This window comes from Ahaetulla prasina, chromosome 9, assembly GCF_028640845.1.
Source record: "Ahaetulla prasina isolate Xishuangbanna chromosome 9, ASM2864084v1, whole genome shotgun sequence".
Lineage (NCBI taxonomy): Eukaryota > Metazoa > Chordata > Lepidosauria > Squamata > Colubridae > Ahaetulla > Ahaetulla prasina.
This window is the reverse complement of record NC_080547.1, coordinates 5,773,734-5,792,909: the sequence shown is the minus strand read 5'-3', so window position 1 is coordinate 5,792,909 and position 19,176 is coordinate 5,773,734. Positions and strand designations below refer to the sequence as shown.

The following is a 19,176-nucleotide window of genomic DNA, read 5'->3' as shown; positions in this document are numbered from 1 at the left end:
GCCATGCAGGTTGTTCAAAAGACAACAAACCCGAGATAGAAAACATTCATTCTCTGAAGGGAAAACAAACAAAGCCATCCAACTCCCCCCCTCAAAAAAAAAAAGAATTCATACAGGCCAGGGACTGGTTAATTCAGTAACTTTAGTTAAATGAATACATAATTGAGGAAACGCGCTCGAAAAACAAACACACATACTTGCGCTCTCTAAAGTTGTACGCAGAAATGGCAGATAAGCAGTTTGAATTCGGTACAAATATTCATTCTTGTTATGGAAGATGAAAAGCAGGAGATTTATTTCCCAGGGTTGACACAGTATAAGAAGAAGTTGATCCAGACTCTCTATTGCTTTCTTGGCAGCTAAACATGCTGTTGATATCTGATTGGTGTAGTAGTTGTTTTCATTAGCACGGTGGAGAAGGGAACCAATGAATCAAATCACAAGCCGTGGGCATCAAGCACCTTTTGCAAGAATAAAGGTAAAGGTAAAGGTTCCCCTCGCACATACGTGCTAGTCGTTGCCGACTGTAGGGGGCAGTGCTCATCTCCATTACAAAGCCGAAGAGCCAGCGCTGTCCGAAGACGTCTCCGTGGTCATATGGCTGGCATGACTCAATGCCAAAGGCGCACGGAACGCTGTTACCTTCCCACCAAAGGTGGTCCTTATTTTTTTCTACTTGCATTTTTTACATGCTTTCGAAACTGCTAGGTTGGCAGAAGCTGGGACAAGTAACGGGAGTTCACCCCGTTACACGGCAGCACTAGGGATTCGAACCGCCGAGCTGCCGACCTTTCAATCGACAAGCTCAACGTCCTAGCCACCACGTCCCTATTTGTAAGGCTACACAAATCTTAATCCTTATTTCAATGTTTTCTCAGATTCCATCCACAAGCGTTTTCTTTTTTTCAAACTATTTAAATATATATATATATATATATATATATATATATATATATGGTGGGAGGGAGTTGACAATCTTCAATTTGGCTCTGTTGCTGTCCAGATTTAGTTTTAAACAGCTGATTCAATCACTCCCTCTTAAAAGGCCATGCAGGTTGTTCAAAAGACAACAAACTCGAGATAGAAAACATTCATTCTCTGAAGGGAAAACAAACAAAGCCATCCAACTCCCCCCCTCAAAAAAAAAAAGAATTCATACAGGCCAGGGACTGGTTAATTCAGTAACTTTAGTTAAATGAATACATAATTGAGGAAACGCGCTCGAAAAACAAACACACATACTTGCGCTCTCTAAAGTTGTACGCAGAAATGGCAGATAAGCAGTTTGAATTCGGTACAAATATGCATTCTTGTTATGGAAGATGAAAAGCAGGAGATTTATTTCCCAGGGTTGACACAGTATAAGAAGAAGTTGATCCAGACTCTCTATTGCTTTCTTGGCAGCTAAACATGCTGTTGATATCTGATTGGTGTAGTAGTTGTTTTCATTAACACGGTGGAGAAGGGAACCAATGAATCAAATCACAAGCCGTGGGCATCAAGAATAAAGGTAAAGGTAAAGGTTCCCCTCGCACATACGTGCTAGTTGTTGCCGACTCTAGGGGGCAGTGCTCATCTCCATTACAAAGCCGAAGAGCCAGCGCTGTCCGAAGACGTCTCCGTGGTCATGTGGCTGGCATGACTCAATGCCAAAGGCGCACGGAACGCTGTTCCCTTCCCACCAAAGGTGGTCCCTATTTTTTCTACTTGCATTTTTTACGTGCTTTCGAAACTGCTAGGTTGGCAGAAGCTGGGACAAGTAATGGGAGTTCACCCCGTTACACGGCAGCACTAGGGATTCGAACCGCCAAGCTGCCGACCTTTCAATCGACAAGCTCAACGTCCTAACCTCTGAGCCACCGCATCCCTTTTTTGCAAGAATACTCTACCCCTTTATAAGTTGACTCACTTCTCCTTCCCCCCTGGAATTTCTGCAGACACAAGTGTGATTCCTTGAATGCCAAGTTAGAGTCAAGCCTAGCTTTTGATTCATGCCCTCTTCCTGTGCCCCTTTAAATGTCACACACACCCTTTCTTAGGACAATCTGGCTGCTTTGGCTTCGATATGCCAAGCCTCCTTCTATCTCACCCCTCTTTGTGTACCCCAAAAACATACTATCACACCACAAGAAAGGGTCAAAAACATTGTGGTGATGATTACTTAGAAGCCAAGAGGATCGGAATTTCATCTGGGCATGCAGAAGTCAGGAAAAAAATAACCATAGATTCGCCTTGGAGTTCAGGCAGTCTCTTCAAATGTGTATCGTTGTTGGGACCCTCCAGAAGTGGCCTGGGATCAGGAGAAACTAGAGATCCATCCTGGGAGGCAAAGTTATTTTAGACAAAACCACGTTTCTCATCAGGAAGCAATGATTCAGGAAGAACGGCTTGGTCAAAGAATAGGGGCAGGCAAGGTACTTTCTTTCATGTCTGGTGGTTATGCCCCGAAGCGAAAAAGTATTGGACCAAAATACAAGGTTGGCTACAAGATTTAATAAATTGCCAAATTGAGTTAAATCCGGAAACATTTCTCCTGGGAATATTAAAAACTAAATTTGACTTTTAAAAAAAGATATCTGATTCTACATATTTTAACAGCAGCAAGAATTGCGTTGGCACAATATTGGAAAGAACATAACTTACCCCCTGCCCCCCGAGGGATTGATTATCCAGAAAATATTTGAATGTGCCGAAATGAATAAACTAACTTTAGAATTAAAAGAAAAAGATGATTTGGAATATTATGCGGTTTGGGGAGAAATTGTATAGGTGGATAGACAACAGAAATAAAAATAGGTAACATTCATAAGGAAGTTGAGGATGTATATAGATGTATATAATGTAGAGTTTACTTGAACTGTTAATCCAAAGTATATAAAAATGACACTGTCTGTTCGACTATGTATTAGAGTTATGGAAAAGAAATACTACAATAAAAATTATTTATTAAAAAAAGAAGAATAGGGGCAGGGAAAACCAACCCTTTGTGTGGAACATTTGCTGAAATGATGGCATGAGATCTCATCAGCATTCTTGACTGGATCCATGATTTGAATCAGATCCCTAGCCCCTAATAGATATTAACCAGAAGGAGTCAGTTGGAAGAAGGGGAGGCCATCAGAACTGACCATGCTGGAGTTGTTGTGTGGCTTGCTGGGAGAAATGAGATTGCCGCCTGTATGTATGTTTTTCTTCTTCTGAAGGTCATTTGATAGTCAGTGCTGGGAGCCAGAGATTACATATCTTTCAGGTAAACTGGAAACTTGGACCTCTCAATATTTGTACTACAGGGAAAGGAAGGAGGGCAGGGGTGGCATCCCAGAAGCAGATTCCTCATCAGTGGCATCTCTTATGAAAATTGGAGTCCTTAAGGCTGTAGTCCCATTCATTTTTACTTGGAAGGACTTTCTGAGATGAGTCTCGTTTAACAAGAAGGACCAAGGGAGACATGATAGCAGTCTTCCAATATCTCAAGGGCTGCCCCATCCTTTATAAGGTAGATAAAATGAGGACCCAGATTGTTGGGGGCAATAAAAAAAGTTGACTTTGTATATAATATACAAATGGATGAAGACTATTGCTTAACACAGTATAAGCCGCCCTGAGTCTTCAGAGAAGGGCGGGATATAAATTCAAATTAAAAAAAAAGAAGAAGAGGAAAGTCAAGCTATTCTCCAAAGCACCTGAGGGCAGGACAAGAAGCAACGGGTGGAAATTCATCAAGGAGAGAAGCAACTAAGGAGAAATTTCCTGACAGTGAGAACAATTAACCAGTGGAACCGCTTGCCTCCAGAAGTTGTGAATGCTCCAACACTGGAAGGTTTTAAGAAGATGTTGGATAACCATTTGTCTGAGCCACAGACAGATTAGGGAACTGCATGTTGTATGAATCCAACCTACATGTGACAACATGGAGATGGTTGATTTGTCCAATAAAACAGGCCATTCCCACTGGACCTGAAACAAATTCAACTCTCTAACCCATATCATCCATTCAACACACTAAACCTTTATCTGGTTAACAAATCACATTGGTTGTGTATCCTTAATACGTTAATACCCAAAGAAACCATTATTTGGCACGTTGAGATGGTCTGAGAAACCTTAAGGGAGCGCTAACAATGGTAGATTCCCATAAGTAAGGTCAACTACTACCTAACTCCATTGTAGTCTAGTCTAGCAGTTGTGTGAATCTACTATGCACAAGACTAGTAATAAACTTTCTTAAAAGAAAGCAAGAATTAGGAAAAGTTCTTAATTTTATAAAAATGGGCCATCGATCGGGAAATAAGCTTCATTGCAGCAGCATCAAAAAAGAAGAACTTTTGAGAACGGGAAGTTTTATAATCTCAACATTTAAGAGGGAAAGCACAAGCAAAGATGCGAAGTTATAAGATGGAAACGCATTGATGAAGCCGGAAACATCTGCACTAACTTTTCTACATCGTGGCTTATTTGGAAAAACAAGGAATTTTGTGTCCTTCTGGGGGGAAAGAGCGGAAGTCATTGTCTGGGAAACACGACATTGGCAGGGAGTCAGAAAACGGCAAAAGTAAGGATCTGGCAGCAAAACATAATTCAAAAAATTGTTATGTTGGCTTTAGACTCATCGCTTTCTCAGCTTACAGTTATGAGCCAACTTCCTGTTGTTCCCCACTATCCATGATGGATAGCACCTGACAGTATTTCAAAATGAAATTGGAAAACAAAGTTGTTGTTGTTGTTGTTGTTGTTGTTATCTCTTTTATTCATTGAACATGAAACTCAAGTCAACTGAACATTTAAAAATGTATCACAAATATCATTGACTGGTGCTGATGGTTGATACAGGTTGCTGCCAGCATCCTAAGTATCAACCAGGTTGTTGTTGTTGTTTTGTTATTATATTTTTTTCCATCATTGGCCTTCTGCAGAGGATTAATTTACTGCAATAGAATTTGAAAACCTCACCACTGGTTATTTTAGAACTTCGTGCAAAGACAGCAGAATGGTCTAAAACGAATGCAAGATTCCTTCAGGATATATTCGCCTCCTTTTTCAGTGTGGCTATCTTTAGAGAAAAGGGCAGAAATATGGAAACAGAAGAGAACAGAACTTCTTAAAGGCACAAACTGCAGTCCACTCGCACCTCTCAAGATTTATCATCTCACATTTACCCACAAATTATCCGCTAAGAAAGAGGCACATGGAAACAAGGGAGATGGAGATACCAAGAAAACAAGCAAAAAAGAAAGCTACCAAATACAAAATCCAGATAGAGTCATTCACGGAAAGGACTAAGGATCTTGTTCCTTTCTATAATCTAACTCCATGTAAGGCTGAAGGATAGTAAAAGGTAAAGGTAATGTGCTCGTCATTCCCGACTCTAGGGGGCAGTGCCCATCTCCATTTGAAAGCCGAAGAGCCAGAGCTGTCTGAAGACGCCTCGGTGGTCATGTGGCCGGCATGACTAAATGCCAAAGGCGCATGGAACGCTGTTCCCTTCCCACCAAAGGTGGTCCCTATTTTTCTACTTGCATTTTTTAGGTGCTTTTGAACTGCTAGGTTGGCAGAAGCTGGGACAAGGAACGGGAGCTCACCCCGTTACACGGCAGCACTAGGGATTCGAACCGTTAAACTGCCGAACTTTCAATAGACAAGCTCAGCATCTTAGCCACTGAGCCACTGTGTCCTTTATAGAGAGATAGAGAGAGATGATAGATAGATAGATAGATAGATAGATAGATAGATAGATAGATAGATAGATAGATAGATAGATAGATAGATAGATAGATGATAGATAGGCACAACATTTTACATCGTAAGTAAATGATTGAACAGAGATGGCTATCATGAGCCATGTGAAATCTCATTGTAGTTCTATCAAATTATGGCCAAATATCAGCATTTGTAGCAAAAATGAAAATACTGCCAGGTATGAGGAATACCTGAGGAATACCAATTTTGAGGTTGCCTTTTGGGATCCCTACATTTTCCACATTATGGCACACAACGTGTTCCATTTCTGGGGGCAGGGCGGTCATGCCAGATGGATCACCTTGCAAAAGGTGAAAGTTTATACAAGCAATTACGGTATATTTCTGCTGCTAACCCATTCAATCCAGGATGAGGTTGGGTAAGCCTATGTCAAGGGCCACATTTTTCATGAAAAATGTTATGTAACTCTATAGGTGGGGTTAGGTAAGCAGTGGGCAGGAAGAAAGATGGTGGGATTGCCCATCTTTTATTTTCCTGACCACCCAAAGTCTTTCCTACCTCTTCCATTTTCTTGTTCAACTCACACAGCCCCCAAACCCAGTTTAATTACAGAAACTAGCCAAATGCTTGTGTGAAAGTAGTCTGAGGTCTATAGAATTAAGTCTCAGTGTCACCAGGTACCCCTGCCCATGGATCGTTCCTCCCCCATTTCTAGGGGACTAGAGCAGAGGTGGGTTTCAGCAGGTTCTGACCAGTTCTGGAAAAGTGGTAGCGGAAATTTTGAGTAGTTTGGAGAACCGGTAGTAAAAATTCTGACTGGCCTTGCCCCCATCTCTTCTCTGCCTTCGGAGTCCCAGCTGATTGGGAAGAAATTATCCTTCCCCTGGAGTGGGATAGGAATGGAGATTTCACAGTATCCTTCCCCTGCCATGCCCACCAAGCCACACCCACCAAGCCACACCCACAGAACTGGTAGTAAAAAATGTTGAAACCCACCACTGGACTAGAGACTAAAACATGAACGGTTGCAGGAACTGGGCATGGCTGGTCTAGTGAAGAGAAGGACCTGGGGAGACATGATGGCAGAATTCCAATATTTGAGGGGCTGCCACAGAGAGGAGGGGGGTCAATCTGTTTTCCAAAGCCCCCAAAGGCCAGACAAGGAATAATGGATGGAAACTGATCAAGGAGAGATTCAACCTGGAAATAAGGAGACATTTTCTGACAGTGAGAACCATCAACCCATGGAACAGAAGCTGCCTTCAGAAGTTGTGGGAGCTTCATCACTGAAGGCTTTCAAGAAAAGACTGGACTGCCATCTGTCAGGAATGGTGTAGGGCAGTGGTTCCCAACCAGTGTGCCGCGGCACTAAGGGGTGCCGTGAGATCTTTTGAGGGTGCCGGGAACTTTTGAGCTACAGAGATTTTAAATATCTATTTCCTTATAAGGGTGCCGGGAACTTTTGAAAGGCTTTCCAAGGGTGCCTCAAACAAGAAAAGGTTGTGCCTCAAACAAGAAAAGGTTGGGAACCACTGGTGTAGGGTTTCCTGCCTGGGCAGGGGGTTGGACTAGATGACTTGCAAAGTCCCTTCCAACTCTGTTAATCTGTTAGGGAATGGAGTTGCCAGTACCGCTGCTGACTGATAATACAGTATGGTGTGCCTTTTCCAGCCTCCCATGATTAAATGCTGTTCATAAGAGTGCTATTCAAAATGCTTCTAGGTAATATTAGAGTGAAGAGAAGAGGAATAAAGATGATTAGGGGTCTGGAGGCTAAACCATACTATAAACGATTGAGGGACCTAGGTATGTCTAGTTGAACAAAAAGAAGGACTAGCGGTGACACGATAGCAGTCTTCTAGAACTTGAGGGGCTGTCCGAAAGAAAAGGGATTTAATTTATTTTCTAAAGAACCTGAGGGTGGGACAAAAAAGTACCAGATGGAAACTTAGCAAGGAGAGATCCAAGCTAGAACCAAGAGGAAATTTCCTGATGGTGAGAACTATCAGTAGGATGGCTTGTCTCCAGAAGTTGTGGTTTACTCCCTCACTGGAGGTTTTCAAGAAAAGATTGGACAACCATTTGTCCATAATGGTATACAGCCTCCACTTGAGCAACAGGTTGGACTAGAAAACCTTCAATGACTTTTCCAACCCTGTTATTTTTTGCTTATTTTCTTTTATTGAAAGAACAAGCTTTTCAATGACATTCTCAGTAGGATGTTATTTTGGACGTCCCTCATTAAGGCTTCTAAAGTTTTTGGCCAGCCATTATGGAAGTCAAGATGGATTATGTTGTGGTCCGCCAGCAGCCTGCGGAGCTGGCAACCGAGTCGGACAGCGATGAGGCTGAGGAAGAACATGGGCCAGTCCTGGAGGCTGAGGAAGGCCCAGATGATGGCTCTGCGTTGGAGGTTGAGGTGGGGCCAGGGCCATCGGGAAGTGATGTGCGGACTCCGAAGCCTCCAGAGGCTGAAAGCAGTGAGGCAGAGGAATAGGAGGAGCCTGTTCCTAGTGCATGCATGAGAAGAGCTGCCAGAAGGCAAGAGCAGCTAAAGCAAAGAGGACGACACAGGAGTAGGGCCAAGAGATGATTGGCCCCTCCCATAAGGTTTAAAAGACCAGCAACAGTGCTTAGGCTCTTTGCCAGAAAACAACATTGATAGATTTGTCTTGCTGCATTTGTTTTGTATCGGTGTCTTCTGAACTTTTGCCAGGAAAGGCCTTTGGCAGTTTACCTAATTGGACCAAGGTTGGTGGTAGGACTGAGAAATTGTGTTGGGAGGAATTTGCCTTAATTTAGTTGAACTACGCTGAGAATGAGTTAATTCTTAGCTGTTATAATAAAGTTTGTTTTTACACTGACTGAGTTTCCTACTACCTACTTGGGCCTGGGTCAAAACAGATTATTTGTGAGTAAATAATCTTTTGATATGCTCTTGGATTCCTTTTTTTTTTTTTGAAACACAATATCTTCCCTTCAAAATCCTATTTCTAGGGGAACGTTCTAAGCTGACCTTCCTCAAAACTTGGATTCATCCATCCCTTTTCTTTGGTATAAATAGCTGACAAAAAGACAGCTTTGCAGATGCCAGGATTCTGTGCATAATTTTGAGTAGTTTCTGCTACTTCTTGTCTCGAAGGACCTTTGGAATTCATTCACCTGTTATCAACTTGGGGAAAAGTTTCTTAGAACAAAAATGCAGTTCTTGAAAGATCAATACAAATATATTGTAAACAAATGCGAGAAGCCAGGGGTTCAGTTTAGGATGGGTTGAAGAGGAAGAGTGAATCTAAAAACACCAACCTGTCACTTTACACTTAGATCCTTCTCTCACATAGGCAAAAATCCCACATGGTCATAATATCAACTAACTCTAATGAAATATCAACTTTCTTGAGAGTTCATAGGCCGAGCAGCTGACCCTGGAGGAGATCCCTGTGCAAAAAGGTTTCTCTGAATTTAAATGCCCTGCAATAAAATTAATCTGTTGAAATACAATCCCGTGAACCAGGGGTGAAATGTTCCCAGTTCGGACCAGGTCGCCCAATCCAGTAGTGATGGCGGCGGGTGGTTCGGAGAACAGGTAGCAAAAATCCCTGCCCCACCCACATGCCCAGCTGAGCCGCACGATCATCAGAGGGTTTTTTTTTTAACTTTTAAAAGCATTTTTTCTTTGGCTGAAAAAATGCTTTTAAAAGTAAAAAAAAAAGCCTCTGATGATCGCACGGCTCAGCTGGGATTGTCAGAGGAGCCTTTTAAAAGCATTTTTTCTACGGTCTTCTCTTCGGTCGAAGAGGTTGTAGAAAAAATGCTTTTAAAAGTAAAAAAAAAAGTTGGCCACACCCACCCAGTCACATTAACCCCCCCAAGCCACACCCACAGAACCAGTAGTAACAAATTTTACATTTCACGAGTGCCATGAACTATCCTTTTATGACTCTTTCCTCTTTTGTTTACTGGGTTATTGAAGAAACTGAATGCTCCTCTCAATTTTCTCTCTCTCTCTCCCCTTCCCTTATTTGGGGGTGCAGAAAGAAGAATTAGGGATTCAATGATCTATCTCCAGATCTCTACAAATTTTCAAGAGGTTCTGCCTACAGGTTTGTGTTAGCAATTTCTGCTCAATAGGCAAAAATACCATTCATCTAAAAAAAAAAAAACCCACCTTCCTTGGGATAAAACCCACTAGTATTATATAAATGAATACTTCGGTAGTCCTAGTAATTATAATAATAATAACAGAGTTGGAAGGGACCTTGGAGGTCTTCTAGTCCAACCCCCTGCCCAGGCAGAAAACCCTACACCACTTCAGACAAACAGTTATCCAACATTTTCTTAAAAACTTCCAGTGTTGGAGCATTTACAACTTCTGGAAGCAAGTTGTTCCACTGGTTTTTTGTTCTAACTGCCAGGAAATTCCTCCTTAATTCCAGGTTGCTTCTCTCCTTGATTAGTTTCCATCCATTGCTTCTTGTTCTACCCTCAGGTGCTTTGGAGAATAGCTTGACTCCCTCTTCTTTGGGGCAGCCCCTGAGATATATTGGAAGACTGCTATCATGTCTCCCCTAGTCCTTCTTTTCATTAAACTAGAAATACCCAATTCCTGCAATTGTTCTTCATATGTTTAGCCTCCAGTCCCCTAATCATCTTTGTTGCTCTTCTCTGCACTTTTTCTAGAGTCTCAACATCTTTTTTACATCATGGCGACCAAAACTGAATGCAATAGTCCAAGTGTGGCCTTACCAAGGCATTATAAAGTGGTATTAACACTTTATAATTTTCTTGCTGAATCCTTTAGAGCCGAGTTGAAACAATCTAAGGATTTCTTTTCGTTTCTACGGTGTAGACTTTTTGGCAATTCTTGCAAAAAATACCAGTCAAATAAGATTTACTGTACATTGTCTTTTGTATCATTGTAACACAGCGGCATCATTACATAACCGAATCCAACAGGCTACGTAGCATTGTTCACATCATCATGCCTTTTATCACATGTTTCCTGACAAAGATGGACCATCTACAATGAACTAATCCAGGAAAAAGGGATGAATCAGAAGTTGGGGAATGGTCCCTTAAGAAGAAGGGGGGGAAAAAACAGGTGAAAAGTGATATATACTATTTTTTTAAAAAAAAGTCAGGTTTATATATATATATATATATATATTTATATATAAAAACAGAAAGCTACAATAGCTGTGCTGCACATGGCTGAGTTTTCTAATTGGTTGTAGAGAGATCTGGGAACAACCCCCCACAAAAAAAGGATATAAATATATTTGCATATTTTGAACATTCCCTAATGAGGATATAACTAGGACAGAAGCATTGAGGAGGGGTGCGGGCAGTGGTGGGATTCAGCCAGTTCGCACCACGTCGGGAGAACCGGTTGTTAACTTTCTGAGCAGTTTGGTAAACTGGTTGTTGGAAGAAATCATTAGGGCAGAGAACCAGTTGTTAAATTATTTGAATCCCACCACTGGATGCGGGGAAATCAAAAAATAGCAGTGGCAACTACATGAGTGAAGCCCTATCCAGGGGTGAAATGCTCCCAGTTCGGGTGAGTAGGTAGTAAAAAAAAATGCTTTAAAAAAGTAAAAAAAAAGAAAAAAAAAAGGTTCCGACAATCAGCTGTGCCGCGCGATCGTTGGAACCATTTTTTTAAACTTTTTAAAAGCATTTTTTAAACTACCTATTCGCCCGAGCGGGTAGTAAAAAAAAAAATGCTTTAAAAAGTTGTTTTTTTAAAAAAAAAAAAAAAAGGTTCCGACGATCGCGCAGCACAGCTGATTGTCACAGCCGATCATTGGAATTTTTTTAAAAAACTTTTTTTTTAGTTAAAAAAAATGCTTTAAAAAGATTTTTTTAAAAAAAGTTGGCCATGCCCACCCAGTCACATGTCCCCCCCACCAAGCCACACCCACCAAGCCACGCCCACAGAACCGGCAGGGGGAAAAAAGGAACTTCACCACTGGCCCTACCCCCACTTTTTTTTAACGTCACACAATGTACGTCCGAAAAGAGGTGGACTTTGATCACATGATCACAGACGCCATCTTGACTTCTTTGCCCACCCTCTTCCTTCCCTGGTGGGTGCCCTTGAACTGGGGATCGGGGGTGGGGGGGGTAGAGAGAAACAGGCAAGAAGAACGCGAGAAAACTCTAAAGGCACAAATTGGAAAAGAAGGCCGAAAAATCAGTATCCGCAAAGGTTTGAAGAAGCCAAAATGTTACGTGAACTACCCAATCAGTCTGTGTGCAAGTTCAGGGCCTGTTTTATATATATATATATATATATATTTGTTATATATATATATATATATATATATATATATAATATTAAAAAAAATTAAAATTTTATTAATGAAAAATAAAATGAAAACGTGTCCCCTTTTCCTCCAGCCCCAGCCGATCATTTGAAGACGGACTGGAACGTGGAACATTCTGGAGTCTTCATCTTCTTCATGAACTTTTTGAATTCTTTGTTCTTTTTATCCCACTTGTGGATGGCCGTCAGCAGGTACTGGGTTTTCACCTTGCGGCCCATGATGAGAAACTGGTGGCTGAGGTTGTCCAGCTGGTGGCAAGGACAGTCTGCCCCATTCTTGAGGTACAAGACGAGTTTCTTCAGTTCTTTCTTCTTGATGGTGCCCAGTTTCAAAGCCTTCTTCTTCCTGGGGATGATCTTCTTGTCCCTGTTTTCTTTCTTCACCTCCTTTATTTTCATCTTCAGGGCTGGAAGGCAAAAGACATTTATAAACGGGAGAGCCAAAGTTAGTCAGTGACAGAGACAAAGAAATCCACCTGGAAGCAGGAAACTACCGTGTTTTTTTCAGAGTGTAAGACGCTACAGACTATAAGACGCAACCTACCTTTTTTTGGTGAGGAAAACAAGAAAAAGAAACCTGCCCCCCCAGCAAATTTGCCTCGTTGCGGCAAAAACAACCTGTTTTACTTTCATTTTCGTTTTCAGCATAGTTTGATTAGCACAAAAAGAAGAAAAAAATCTGCTCCCAGCAATTTACTTCCTGGCAGCAAGCAGCAGAGGCCCGCGTAGCAATAGGCCATGGCAATCCCTGAAGCCTGAAACAGCTGAGAGTCGGGAGGGACAATCAACTTGTGCTAATCAGGCTGTGCTGAAGCTGAAATGGGCTGTTTCTTCTTGCTGCTTGCTGCAACGAGGTAAATTGCTGGGAAGCAGATTTGTGTGTGTGTGTGCTAATCAGGTTGTGCTGAAGCTGAAATGGGCTGTTTGCTGCTTGATGCAAGGAGGAAAATTGCTGGGAGGCAGAGGCCGAAGGGTGGGGGCCAGTGGGTGGGCGGGGCTACATTCGGTCTATAAGATGCACCCAAATTTTCACCCCCTTTTAGAGGGGGAAAAGGTGTGTCTTATATTCCGAAAAATACAGGTAGATTGCAGCCAAGTTACAGCAGGGGAAGGAAAGTTTGTTTAAAATCAGCTTCCATGATCAGGTATCCTCCAAACGGCTTACATTTCCGCTCTCATAATCTCCAGGAAGATTATGGCAACATACCAACCCAGGAAGCCAATTTAAAACAAAACAATACATGAAGTTGGGCTTAAAACTGTCTGAGCTGGAAAAGAAACTGATGTTAATAACAGAATGTGAGAGTTGGACGGGACCTTGCTGGTCTTCTAGTCCAGCCTCCCGCTCAAGCAGGAAACTCCTATTGCATTTCAGGTGAATGGTTGTCCAATCTCTTCTTAAAGACTTCTTAAAGTGTTGAGCTTGTCGATCGAAAGGTCGGCAGCTCAGCGGTTCGAATCCCTAGTGCTGCCGTATAACGGGGTGAGCTCCTGTTACTTGTCCCAGCTTCTACCAACTTAGCAGTTTCAAAAGCATGTAAAAAAGGCAAGTAGAAAAATAGGGACCACCTTTGATGGGAAGGAAACAGCGTTCCGTGCGCCTTTGGTGTTGAGTCATGCCGGCCACATGACCACGGGGACGTCTTCGGAGAGCGCTGGCTCTTCGGCTTTGAAACAGAGATGAGCACCGCCCCTTAGAGTCGGCAGCAACTAGCACATATGTGCAAGGGGAACCTTTACCTTATGATGTATTTGACATCACATCAATTCTTTCCCCAGATCTTGCAACTGCAACTCCCCTATAATTCCTAAGGAGCAAGAGGGGCATGCTGGCTGGAATTATATAAGTCAACGTCATCAGTTTGACACCAGTTTGAGAAAGGATCCTACAATCGCTCTGGCTTTTTGTACAACAGGGTTACAAAGCACCAGCCAGCAAAATCACGGAAGGAGTTTCTCAAGAGCAGCTGTTCACCCTAAAAGCCAAATAAAACCTCCAGCTGCAAAAGCAGTTGGTCTTAGGGACTGTCTTCAGAGATAAGGCCGAAGGACTCATAATTTAGGAGGAAGCCCAGATTAGCATCCAGAAAAGTATCTTCACCTGGATTGGCAAGAGCATAGACCCAGAAGCTCGAGTTTGAAATACTCAGTAGGGATTTTTTTTTTCTTTAAAAAGATAAAGGTAAAGGCTCCCCTTGCACATATGTGCTAGTCGTTCCTGACTCTAGGAGGCAGTGCTCATCTCCGTTTCAAAGCCGAAGAGCCAGCGCTGTCCGAAGACGTCTCCATGGTCATGTGGCTGGCATGACTAAACGCCAAAGGCGCACAGAACGCTGTTCCCTTCCCACCAAAGTTGATCCCTATTTTTCCACTTGCATTTTTTATGTGCTTTCAAACTGCTAGGTTGTCAGAAGCTGGGACAAGTCACAGGAGCTCACCCCATTATGCGGCGCTAGGGATTCGAACCGCTGAACTGTCGACCTTTCGATTGACAAGTTCAGCGTCTTAGCCACTGCACCCTTATATATTTTCATTAGTTTAACGTAATGAAATCGGTTGAGAAAGGAAAACAAAAGCTGGATTTGTGGGGTCTCAAGCTAAAATGGAGCAGGTCATTCTGAAACTCTCCAATGGAAATCCTTGCACTTAGTAGACAAATGGTTGAAATGGGTCTAAAACAGTCTTCCAAATTCCTCAACATTCCCCGTGGCTTCATCTGCTTCCCAACTCTTTCCAGATGCCTCTTCAGAGGCTTTAGGGTTGTATTGTCTGCGCTTTTCAATAATCTAACAGCTGGCGAGATTTCAGGTCATCACACTTCGTCCAACTCTTGGTAGGTGATGTTGCCAACTCAAGAAAAACTGACCGATCTGTTGGCCATGCAAGCAGTCATGTTGAGAATCCATGGAGGACTCTCAAGCGTCCCTCCAAATACACGTAGTTACAAAAGCTTCATGTCTTGTCATCACTCTCCAAAGCGATGTCAGTCCCTCAACTTCACTGCCTGCCATTAGCAGGATTTTCACATCCTGCTAAGCCAAGATTTGCTTGGCCACTCGCATTGAATAAGCCAAAACGAATGGGATTCATGTAACATGCTAAACCAAATCAAGCCAGGTACATCATGTTAGGGTAGGGTAGGGTAGGGTAGGGAAGGGTAGAGTAGGGTAGGGAAGGGAAGGGAAGGGTAGGGTAGGGTAGGGTGGGGAAGGGAAGGGTAGGGTAGGGTAGGGTAGGATAAGGAAGGGAAGGGAAGGGTAGGGTAGGGTAGGGTAGGGTAGGGTAAGGAAGGGAGGGGTAGGGTAGGGTAGGGTAGGGTAGGGTAGGGTAGAGTAGGGTAGGGTAGGGTAGGGTAGGATAGAACAGAAGAGAACAGAAAAGAACAGAATAGAAATAGAAATAGAAATAGAAATAGAAATAGAAATAGAAATAGAAATAGAAATAGAAATAGGCTAGGCTACGTGCCAAGACCAGCTGGCCGGCGTGTATGCACACACTGGAAACTGGAAGTTCAGCTTCTTCGCAGGTGTATGCACACCAGGGAGCTGCTGTTCGTTTTCTGGCACTCCTGCGCATGCGAAGACCAGCTGGCTGGTGCGCATGTGTGCGCTGGAAGCCGGAAGAACAATGGGTGACAGCTGGCATGTCCAGAGTGACAGCTCTGCGTGGCACTTCTACCATGCGTGCACAGGTTCGCCATGACGGATCTAGAGTATCTGGTAAGAATTCAGCCATTGTAGCTGGGAATTCAGGGAAATACAGCCTGGGGTGAAATCTAAATATTTTACTACCGGTTCTGTGGGTGTGGCTTGGGGGGGTAATGTGACTGGGTGGGCGTGGCCAACTTTTTTTTTTTAACTTTTAAAAGCATTTTTTCTACAACCTCTTTGGCCGAAGAGCTTGTAGAAAAAAAATGCTTTGAAAGGGTTCTGACAATCCCAGCTGAGCCGCGCAAACATCGAAGGCTTTTTTTTTTTTTTTGGCTTTTAAAAGCATTTTTTCGGCTGAAGAAAAAATGCTTTTAAAAGTTTAAAAAAACCACCTCTGATGATCATGTAGCATGTGGGGGGTGGCAGGGATTTTTGCTACCGGTTCTCCAAACCACCCACCGCCATCGTTACTGGATTGGGCGATCCGGTCTGAACCGGGAGCATTTTACCCCTGATACAGCCCCAGCACATCTGGAGGCTACTAGGTTGACCAAAGAAGAATTAAGCACTGGGGGCACCAACGACCATTACATAACTGTCCATGGAAAACAGTCTGGAACTTTCTCCTGGAAACATACCACAGCCCGCTCCCCAATTCATATCTTAGGAGGGACAGGACAGGGTTTCAATCCGATCAACAGAGACTGGAAACTGGCATTTAGCCCGGAATTGCGGCTGCCAAAACAAATATCTCTCTTCTGCTGGAACCCAACTTTCCCATCAGTTCAACACCCGTTGTCAAGCAACTTCTCCCAGGTGGGACCCAATGTACAAGCGATGGAATAGAACGGGTCCCAGTCGGACCTGTGGCCATTTATCCGCTTCTCTGGAGTCCAGTCTTCAATCATCTCCCTTATCTAGACCGTTATTCACCCACTTCAGCAGATTTACAGCATCCCAAAATAAATCTATAGGAAATTTCCAGCTGGGTGGAATGAGAGAAAGAGAAAGCTGTGCATGTCGACATGAACACAGAAAGCCAGAATGACAAGAGTTGGAAGGGACCTTGGAGGTCATCTAATCCACCTTCCTGCATGAGCAGGAGTGGTGATGGCTAACCTTTTGGCTGTCATGGGCCAAAAGTGGGGGGACCGTGGGTGGGGTCATGCGTGAGTGCCCACACCCATAATGCAATGCCCTTGTTGTGACTCCAGCCTCCGAACCTGGCCCCATGCCTGCAAGTGACTCAGCGAGTGAGGGGGAAGGGCCAGTAAGGCTTACCTCGGGAGCACCGATTCCTTTGGCTCGGCTCCAGGAGCCAGAACCAGACCAGTCAGAGGATGTAATGAGGCCATCATCCCCTGATTCCTCCCTTCCGCAGGCTACGCCTTCAGACCCAGCTGATAATAATCATCAAGCTTGGCTTGACCCGTGCTTCAGAAGATTAGAGAGGTGGCGTCATCAAAAGGAAGGGTGGGGCAAGAGCCCCACCCCACAGGATATATAAGGAGCAAATGCACATACATGCTCATCACTGCCCTATAACATTATCATATTATATACTATTATAACTGGTAAGACAGTCTGTTATTAACAGCAGCTGCCTGCAATTACTGCAGGTTCAAGCCCCACCAGGCCCAAGGTTGACTCAGCCTTCCATCCTTTATAAGGTAGGTAAAATGAGGACCCAGATTGTTGGGGGCAATAAGTTGACTTTGTATATAATATACAAATGGATGAAGACTATTGCTTGACATAGTGTAAGCCGCCCTGAGTCTTCGGAGAAGGGCGGGATATAAATGCAAATTAAAAAAAAATCAATGGAAAAAAAGTAACATTATATTGCCAGACGAGAAACCAATCTGCAAATTCGAGCCATTTTCTTCTCACCTGGCTGGGGAATTCTGGGAGTTGAAATCCACAAGTCTTCAAGTTGCCAAGGTTAGTGAGAAGGAGAAGAAAGGATTGCTGTGAAAAGGAAAAGATGAAATGGAAGAAAGGCAGCCCTGAATATATTTAAATATATTAGGATAAAAATTGAAATAGTTAAAAAAAAAAAACCAGAATGAAAGAGAATGAACACTAATAAAAATGGAGAAATTAGAACTTGAGGGCAAAAGAAGATGCGACTGAATGAAATGAGCAAGGAAATATTAGGAAACGGATAAAAATTATGAAAAAAGAATATTCTGGCAAAAATTATAACTAAATATATGTCAACGTTCCAGAAAACCCCTGCCCCTTCCACTCGCTGCCAATATATTTGAATATATTGAATTGTATATGATATGGCCAATACTCTGTTCATAAATCATGTACTGTATGTGTGTAAGGGGGGAAACTAAAAAATCAATAAAAACTTGTTGTAAAAAAAAAATTGCCAAGGATGGACATCTCCAATTTGGAGGAAAAATTGCATGTCCAACCGCTCAAGCTTCCCACGAATTGAAAACTGCCAAGGAGAGTGTCAGTTTTGGAAGGCAGTTTTCTTTTTTGCTTCTTCACTGCCACATATTTTAGCTGGGGAAGTTGGGAGGGGGTTGTTGTTGGAGCGGTAGACAGTTAGTCATAACAACATTCCGTATTCAAGGACTTTTGCCTGCGCTCTGATTGAGACTGCCTGAAGATTGTATCCAGTTGAGTGTGAAGAGTTGATTGGACAATGCGATGAACTTGTGGGTGTGGGGGCAGGGCTGTGAACTGTCAACTGGGTGTGGAAAACCTGGAAGCTTTCAGTTTCGGGTTTTCCCAGCTGTGCCAACATGACATCTCTAATAAATTGGAACTTTGAGGAACTTCAAGCCTCAGAGCTTTATTTCATTGGGGGTGTTCCCTGGAACCCTGACAGAGGGGGTCTGCATTTACATTGACAGGTATCCCTGGGGGTACCACAACAACTTCAACCTTTCTAGTCCATCTGTCCTTTGCTTCTGCCATCAACGTTTGCAAGTTTGAGGGACAAGTCCGACGCTCCTTTTTAAACCCATGGTCCAAAAGCCAATGAAAGACGAGCCAGCTGGTTCCCAAGCAGCCCTACTCGGCTCACGCTAAAACTCAACTTCTTGCTTAGGAAAAGACTGTTTTCTATCTCCAGATGTACAGTATAAACACCCGGTTCTCCCAAAGGAAGTTTCTTGTCCACCAAAACCCAACGAATGAAAAATCATTAACTCCCTGGAATGATCCATCACACAGAAAACAGTCTGTAATTGTTGCCATTTTTCACAACCAAGTCCTGACACGAACATTTTTCAAAGCCACCTCTTCTTTTTTTTTTCCCCCTGCTGAATGCACTTTGGCCATTCCTGGGGCTTTTTTTCCCAGCATTTCAACAGGGGGTCTCCACAGGCAAGTCTTAAGGCAAGAGGATGGCCAAAATGACACTTTCTGACTTGCCTGCATGACATCCAGGACTACTAGCTACTGGATCTGTATGGATACCATGGAGTTTCCAATACTACAGACTAATGAAATCCATATCTTAAAAATGGGAGGCGATCA

General features: G+C 43.1%; 1 protein-coding gene across 1 annotated transcript in view; it reads right to left on the bottom strand.

Moving 5' to 3' along the window:
* Positions 1–926: 926 nt before the first annotated feature.
* The window catches only part of SFRP1 (secreted frizzled related protein 1), a 60,257-nt gene continuing 42,007 nt past the window's right edge, over positions 927–19,176 (bottom strand). The window contains exon 3 of the mRNA XM_058194152.1: positions 927–12,432. Coding sequence (XP_058050135.1) covers positions 12,110–12,432 — 323 coding nt within the window. The 3' untranslated portion in view covers positions 927–12,109. The remainder of the gene's footprint in view (positions 12,433–19,176) is intronic.